This window comes from Aptenodytes patagonicus, chromosome 5 (genome assembly GCF_965638725.1).
Source record: "Aptenodytes patagonicus chromosome 5, bAptPat1.pri.cur, whole genome shotgun sequence".
In the NCBI taxonomy this organism is placed as follows: domain Eukaryota; kingdom Metazoa; phylum Chordata; class Aves; order Sphenisciformes; family Spheniscidae; genus Aptenodytes; species Aptenodytes patagonicus.
Window position 1 is genome coordinate 17,508,348 of NC_134953.1, and position 7,769 is coordinate 17,516,116.

The 7,769-nt window shown below is 60.1% G+C and overlaps 1 protein-coding gene across 1 annotated transcript; it reads left to right on the plus strand.

Moving 5' to 3' along the window:
• Window positions 1-1,902: 1,902 nt before the first annotated feature.
• Window positions 1,903-6,394, plus strand: NPM3 (nucleophosmin/nucleoplasmin 3). Its single transcript, XM_076338890.1, has 6 exons — window positions 1,903-1,960; window positions 3,871-3,956; window positions 4,662-4,781; window positions 5,041-5,134; window positions 5,557-5,682; window positions 5,803-6,394. The coding sequence occupies exons 1-5, from the start codon at window positions 1,918-1,920 to the stop codon at window positions 5,649-5,651; spliced, it is 438 nt and encodes a 145-aa protein (XP_076195005.1). The 5' UTR covers window positions 1,903-1,917; the 3' UTR covers window positions 5,652-5,682; window positions 5,803-6,394.
• Window positions 6,395-7,769: the final 1,375 nt, after the last annotated feature.

The window sequence follows — 7,769 nt, forward strand, 5'->3', positions numbered from 1 at the left end:
TGAAACCCAGAAGAGCCTGCCAGCAGCAGCAGGGTGAGAGATGAAGTGACTTGAGGGTCACGCTGTGTGTAAGGGGTAAACATCGTTAGCTCCACATCTGGCCTCAGTTGTACGTCCACAAAACTTAACTTACGAAGCTGAACACCCGGGGTAGCTAAAGCAAGTGGCTTCCTGCTTAGAATGGGCAGGGAGCAGGGCAGGGAGCAGGGCAGCCGAGCAAAAGGGATGGGCCGGGGTATTAAAAGCAGCTTTTTCCTAAGGTCAGTTCACCAGAGTTCATCCACCTGCTGTAGAGGTGCGCTGGTTATGCAGTTCAAAAGCCATCTGTTGTGGAGAGCATGATAACATGCAAACTAAGCAGGGAAATGAGCAGTTAAAAACTTCCCTCCTAACCCAGTGAATGTGTGCTATGTTAAAACGATTGTTTTTCTTCACAAAATCATAATGTGTTGCATATAGGTGTCTTGCTTTTCTTGAAGCCTGTTTCACAAAGTTACGGCAGAAATGGCAATACGACTTGCCTATGTCAAATGCATCGCAGCCTGGGAGGCAGGTTCGAACTCCGATGTTGCGCCAGGAACTCTTCCTTTAAGGGAGCGGGAAGCAGAAATGGGCTCTCTTGCCTCCCTCGCTCCAGGGTGGTGGCTGCAGACGGGTCACGTAGGCAGCGTGCTGCCACCAGCCAGATGGCTGCGGAGAGCAGCTCCCGCAGAAGCAAACGAGTGCGCTTGTATAACCATCGCTGAGCGAGCGCCTGCCTCTCTCTGGGACTGGGATCGGCTTTTCAAACCTCTTCAGTCGTGTTTTTCTTGAACTGACTCCAGCTGGAGCAGAGCAAATGGCTGGCCGGTGGAGATCTCCTCTGCAGTGGGAGCAGAGCCAGCTCCCGACCAAGAGCGTGGTGTGAGCTCATCATTAGCGGGGTTTGTTTTTAACTCGGCTGCCCCCCGCCTCCACCCCTGCAGCACGGACCAGGCTGCTTCCCTTTCTGCTTTGAAAGGCCAGTCCCGCCCTCTGCTCCCTGCGGTAGATTTTGAAGTGGGATCTTGCCTTCTGTGCTCAAAGGCTCCTGCACCCCAGTCCCCGGTGTCAGATCACACTGCTCTCCTCCTCGCTCACGCTTAAAGGGATAGGGGTGAGCAGGTCCCTCCCCTTGTGCCCCTGCCTCCGTCCCTGTTACCCTCCTACCCCTCCGCTACCCCTCTTCATGCCCTTGGCCTTCTGCCTCTCCGGGCTCTACCGGTGCCCTCTATCTTCTCCCCAGTGTTTGGGAAGGCTGGTGCCCTGGAGCTGGGATGGTGCCCGTGAGAAGGGCAATAGGTGGACAACCGCTAGTAAAGGCCACTTTTCTGGTGTGACATTTCCACAGCTGGCAGCGTGGTCAGCAAATGCATTGTCCTGCCCAGCTGGCTTTGGCTGAAGGCCAGGATGGGCAGGAGACCCCACGGTGAAAGGATGCGGTGGTGTCTTTCATCTCCTGGGTGGCTTTTGGGCCGTTCACCATCCATGCAATGTAAGACCCTCTCCCCTTCCACTGTTCCCCCTCCTGCCTACCTGCCCCCCCCCCCCCCCCCCCCGAAAAATCTGATGGAAGAGGCCAGTTACCAGGAAAAGTCATTAGGATCCCACCGGGGTAATAACGCTTCTGCTTTTATTGCAAGGAAATAAAACGCTATAAATGCGGCATTTCACCAGGTACTCCCCTCCCCGCGCAGCTGCTACGCGGAGCGAGCCCTTCCGGAAAGCACCCCTCGACCTTGATGCCGGCGGGGTCCCCCCACGCGGGACGGTGCTGCAGGGCCCTTCCGTTCGGTCACCCACAGCCGGGGGCGGGCGCGGGGCGGGGCGGCTCGGCTCGGCTCGGCCCGGCCCGCCCCGCTCCGCTCCGCTCCGCTCCCAGCGCCGCGCTGCCGTCTCATGGAGCCGCACGGGCCCGGCTGCCCCGGCAGCGTCCTCTTCGGTGAGCGGCACCGGGGGCCGCGGGGGGAGCGGGGACACGGGGAGGGGGTGATAGAGAGACGGCGGGGGGGGGGGGGTAGGGGAGAAAGACACGTGGGGGGTAATAGACCGGCTCTCCGAGAGACACGGAGCGGGGTAAGAGAGAGATGGGGGTAAGGAGAGACGCGGGGGGGGGGGGGAGTAATAGGGAAGTGGGGGGCAAGAGGGATGGGGCAGGAGAGACACGTGGGGGCAATAAGTGGGGGGCAGGAGAGAGACGGGGGAAGAGGGAGACTTTGGGGAGTAAAGGCGTGGAGGCAGGAAAGACACGTGGGTGGGGAATAGACCTGGGGGGGGGACACGTGGGGGGCAATAGGGACACGTGGGGGGGCAAAAGAGAGACCTGGGGGCAGCAGAGACACGGGGGGGGGGGGGGGGCGGGCAAGAGAGACACGTGGGTCTGAAGAGACAGGTGGAGGGCATTACCGAGCCCCGGGGGGTACTAGACGTGCCGGGGGGGACGACACTGGGGAGATGCACGTGTGTGGCCGGGGTGAGGGCGACCAGCGAGGCCCTGGAGTTTGGGGAGCGGGGGCCGGGGCAGAGGGACACGTGTATGGCCGGGCTTGGGAGGGAGCGGGCACGTGGTGGGGGTTCTGGGGCGGTTTGGGGGGAGCCGCGTGGGGTCTTGAGGTTCTTGTGGGTGCAGGGGACCGGGAGGGGCTGGGAGTAATGGGGGGTGGGGGGTGGCAGCCCCGCTCCTGCGCCAGCGCAGGCGGCACTCCCGGCTCTCGCCGGCCTCTCCCGCTCCTCCGGTTAATCCCCCGCGGTCCCACGTCAGCGTTTCGTGGGTGCCCTTCGCGGGGCGGCAGAGCCGTGTCCCTCCTCTCTGGGAGGGGTTTTGGCTGGGGCTGTTAAACCCCCGCCACACGTGGCCCTGCGCTGCTCATAAACGTGTTGTGCAAGCAGGCGTGCGCACGCGTGTCCGGGGCTGCTCCCGCCCCAAAGCATCTCAAACATCGCGGCTCAGCAAACGCTTGTATCAAAAAGGGAAGTGGAGCAGCAGCCCCCGAGGCCTTTTATGCACCTGGATTTCAGTCCTTGCCCTGGTGAGCTGAATACATAAGCACGATTAGGAAGATGTCCTGCCCTGGGCTGTGTTTGCTGAGACTAATTCCGCTCTCTCCGTTGCAAATGCCGGGTCTGGTATGCAGGGCTCAGGGCTGTGTTTTTCTGATCTGCTTCACATCGGTGGATCATCCTGCAGTAACCAAACACACCCAGGGCACCCTGCCTTTCCTTCCTCCCCAGGGTCGGCTGCATCCTGATCCTAAGAGCCAAGGACATAATTTTGCATCTCCCTTGGTTTTTTAGCTGTTCGGAGAAGTGTGTAATAAAATCTGTCTCGAGACTTGTCTTGAGGGACTCCAGCTCCCTGCAGCCTGGCCCAGCATCCCCCTTTCGGGTTGTTCCCCATCACTCAGGTCTCACGCTCCATGTCTTTGCTTCCAGACTCTCCCCAGAGCAAACATTTTGCCGATGCTGGGGAGATCAGACCTGCCTTTCTGTATGCTCCCTCTCCTGTTGTCCAGAGCAGTGCACCCTGGCTGTGTGGCTCTCTGGAGGGCGTGAGCCTTGCCCTGCCTGTGCTCGGGGGCCTTGGGTGCCCCTGGGCACTGCTTCACGGCAGCCTGGTCTGGGGACACCAGGTTTTGTCCCTGTATGGTGCTGAGCCAGGTGCATAGTTCTTGGAGACACTTTATCCTGGAGCCCAGGGTGCCCTGGCCTGAGGCTGCTCCTGAGCATGAGAAAATAAAGTGTTTGAGGGGTGCTGTGTGTGTGCCCAGCTGGGGCTCGCCCTGGGAACCCTTTGCCCATGGTGCCTGGGGCCATGTAACCACTGCTGCAGCTTTTCTGATCTCCTCTTTACAGGCTGCGAGCTGACTGCCAGTACCAAATCCTACACGTTTCAGGTGGACGAGGAAGATGACTCCGACCACATTTTGGCCCTGTCTGTGGTAAGAGAAATGAGAATTAACTGTGCTTGTCCTCTCCCATGGTGGTCCACAGCCTCACCCCCACTTCCCAGGCTCATTCCCCCTTCCCTGGCCGGGCTGGAACAGGGGACTCACTTGGCTGTGGTCTCGGCACTGGCTGCTCTCATGGCAGGGCACGGGACTGTCATGTTTATGGAGGTGCTTGAGCAAAGCCAGTGGCATCAGGAGGCTGCTCAGCAGAGGAGTACTCCAGACATGGGGTGAAGGAAAGTATTTTTTCCTTCTATTTGACCTTGCTGGAGCCTCCCACTAGAACATGGCCCCCCTCACCAGCTGGGTCTCTGGCTTGTTGCTCTCCAAGCCCAGCTAGATGGCAGGGCTTCATTCCTGGTCTCCCTGGAAGATGCTTTCTGTCCTGGGAGCACAGAACCTGCCAGCGTGGGTCAGATCAGCAGAAAATGCAGCCCAGGCACCATCTCTTGAGGTGGTTGCAGGAACAGCTGTCCCAGCTGGGAAAGGCACAGAGCCCCTCCGGAGGTGGTCAGGGGGCAATTGCTGGGGGGGGGGGCTCCGTGCTCTCCCTGTTTTGTGGAGCAGCATCCTCACACCTTGCGTGGCAGCAGGGCTGATAGCATTGCTGTGGGTCCCTTGTCCCATGGAGACCCCCGGCTGTCCCTGCTGTGTCCCCTGGGAGAGCAGTAGTTCACGATCTCCGCTCCCACCCAGGTCTGCCTCACGGACGGTGCCAAGGATGAGTGCAATGTGGTGGAGGTGGTTGGGCGAAACCACGAGAACCAGGAGATCGCTGTGCCTGTGGCGAATCTGAAGTTGTCATGCCAGCCCTTGGTAGGAGGTTGTTTTGAAGACTTGGGTGGGGATGGCTGCAGGGAACTGGACATCTCTGGATGTTTGTGGACCTTCCCCCTAGGATCCTGGCCACGAGCTGGTCTGCAGCTCACGGGGAAATGCCCTGGGTAGCCTCAGCCTGGCTGCAGATGCCCTCAGAAGGACATGTTGAACTGGGCCGGGTGCCGTGCTGGGGACTGCAGGACATTCTGCTTTTTGCCTCTGCCACTAACTCAGCTCCATCTCTGTTTCTTTGCAGCTGAGTCTGGACAACTTCAAGCTGCAGCCTCCGGTGACCTTCCGCCTGGCGGCGGGTTCTGGCCCGGTACACCTTGCTGGCTGGCACCAGATCGGTAAGGACTAGTGGGTGGGGAAAGGCTTGGGAGGAGCGAAGGTAATGGAGGGGCTCCCTCCAGCAAGAACGCCGACTGGGGAGCCCCTGGGAGATGCGCTTGGTGCTGCCCAGCACGTGGACTTTGCCTCCTTTGTGCTGGTTTCCCAGGGGCCGTCTCCATGCAGGGATTCCTTCCCTGCCGTAAAGCCTTGCATGGGAAAAGGGGGCTGGATGACCCACACTGTCCCCTTTTCCCATGGCTGACTGTTGCCATTCCCCTCCGAGATGTCCTTCCAGCTGGGATACAGCTTATTGCCCACAAGCTGCTGTTAAAACTGCTCCAGCACTCCTTGGGCTGCTCTGCTCTTGGGGTGTCTTGGGGGCCAGTTGTATTTGCAAAGACATACGTTGGTGAGTAACAGAATTATTTGTGTGTCCCAGTGCACAGGGAAGATGCTTCCTTTGAGGAGGATGATGACTTGTCTGAGGAGGAGGAGGAGGAGGAGCTTGCTCCTATCATGCCAGCCAAGAAGTAGAAGAGGAAGCAGTAACTTATCTCCAGGCAAGGTGAGGGGCCGGGCAGCCTCGGAGGAAGGGTCCGGGTGGCTGTGACGCCGGTGTGGCAAGCGTGGGTGGAAGCTGCCCTGCTGCAGGAGGCTGCTGGTCTCAGTCTGGTTCTTCCTCCAGGTACTCGCTGGGACTTCTCTCCCTGGATGGCTTTTACCTCGGACACCTCTTGCCAGGACCTCAATGTTTGCTGCTTTGTTTTTATTTTTATTTTTTTTCTGTTGTAACTTTTTGGGGAGCAGGGGCTGCTCCCAGCACTGGGGTGTCTCCTTTCCCACAGCCCTGGGAGGCTGATCCCAAAACTGGATGGATGCTGCTGGTATACCCCCTCTCCCCATCCCTGTGCTGGGATTTGGGGATGGAGGAGGTGATCCTTGCCCTGTGCCTTTTTGCTGTCCTGGACCTCTGCTCTGTGCACCCCCTCTCCCTAGCTCTGAAATACCCAGTCCTGGCCCCTTCCCCAGCAGATGGACGTAAAGCCAGTGGTGGGACAGGCAGTTTCACTGATTCTAGTGTGTTTGCTTTATTTGCTCACAATTTGATGGTTTTTATACACTTGGAAGTGTGAAACTGGGGCCCAGGCTGCGTCCTCAACTGCAGTTATGGTGGGGTGGGAGCTCACAGCCTATTTGTGATTTGGGGGGAGATTCTGGGTCAATCTGCTTTGTAAAGAACTGTTTTTACATTCTGAATAAAGGTCTCTCAGGCGTCAGGTCTGGAGGGGGGGTCACTGCTGGCTGGCAGGTTCCTCCCATGTGCACCGCAGTGGGAGATGCTCCTCTGTGTCCAGTCCCTGACACTTGCTTCCCTTGGCGATGGCTGGGGGCTCCTCTCTCTCCCTTGTGGGCTCTGCACGCTTGTGCCCCATGAACCAGCTCAGCGCTGCATCCAAGCTGCTGAGGGAAGGGGCAGAGTCGCAGGTGGCTGTATGGGGCAGGGACCCAGCTCCACGTGTGCTCCCAAAGGTAACCCAGCTGTTAGCAACACCCCCCTGGTTTGGGTCATATTGGCCCTGGTGCTGGGCACTATCACAGCAAGGTCCTCGCTTATGTCTTGCTCTCAGCCCAGCATTATCCTATGGAGGGGTGAAACACCAGTGCCTGCAGGGTGTGGGGCAGGTTTGAGCTCTGACCTTTGCTGGGGAGTCATGTCCTCCCATGTCTGGGTGCCTGGAGAGGGTTTGATCTTTTCTGCGCTTCAGTCAGGTGGCACTTCTCACCCCTGGGAGCTGGTCCTGTCCTTAAAAGTTTCTCTGGTGGTTTCCCTGCATCCGATCTTGCATCCCTGGCCCATGGGCCGATGCCTGTCCCGGCCCTCCTTGTTTGTGACACTGGCTGTTGTCCCTGAGAAGCACCATGTACTGTCCTGCCCTGCTGGCCTTGTTGGTGTCCTGGGACAGTGAGTTTCTCGACTGCATGGACTCCAGTAGGAAATCCTCCAGGGCAGATCCTCAGCTCAGGCTCCGTCCTAGGTTGTTAGTGGGGCTGTTTCTCTCCTCCGGGGCCTGTGCAGCTCCCCTCTGCCTCCCACATCCCTGCTGTTTCCTTCTGGCCCCAAACAGCCCTTGACTACCACGGAGGGAGGCTTTGATGCCCCTTGCAGCAAAGGGGAAAGGACTGTTGGCATCTCGACCCCACGGCATAGGGCTATGTCCCTGGGGACCGTGCCTGCCTGGGAGGCACCAGAGGACAGAGCAGAGCCGGCCTGGGGGCGGCGCACCCCCCTTGGCTGGTGCGTGGCACCCCCGCAGTAGCGCGGGGGGAGGATGCCGGGGGGGCTGGGAGAGGCAGCGGCGCTACCCCGGTACCTGCTGGGAGACCGGAGGCGTGGGGCCGGTGGCGGGGCCCGGGAGGCGGCGGGGGCTGGCGGGTCCCAGCGCGGGGACCGCTAGGTGGCAGGCGGGCAGCGCGACGGCTCTGCGGCCACGCTCCCGTCCGGGGGGGGGGGTCCGGGGTCCGGCCAGCTCCTGGCCTCTCCTTGCCTCTCCCTGCCCGGCTGCCTGTCCCTGCCAGGCCCGCTGGGGTCTCGCACCAGGGCGTGGCCACGCTCCCTGGGTCTGGGCAGCCCCTGGGATGCAAAGGGCATCC

Coding starts and splice junctions, on each gene's coding strand:
- NPM3 (XM_076338890.1), top strand. CDS start 1,918: ATGGAGCCGCACGGGCCCGGCTGCCCCGGCAGCGTCCTCTTCG. Junction 1,961..3,870: donor CCCCGGCAGCGTCCTCTTCG/GTGAGCGGCACC, acceptor TCCTCTTTACAG/GCTGCGAGCTGACTGCCAGT. Junction 4,782..5,040: donor AGTTGTCATGCCAGCCCTTG/GTAGGAGGTTGT, acceptor GTTTCTTTGCAG/CTGAGTCTGGACAACTTCAA.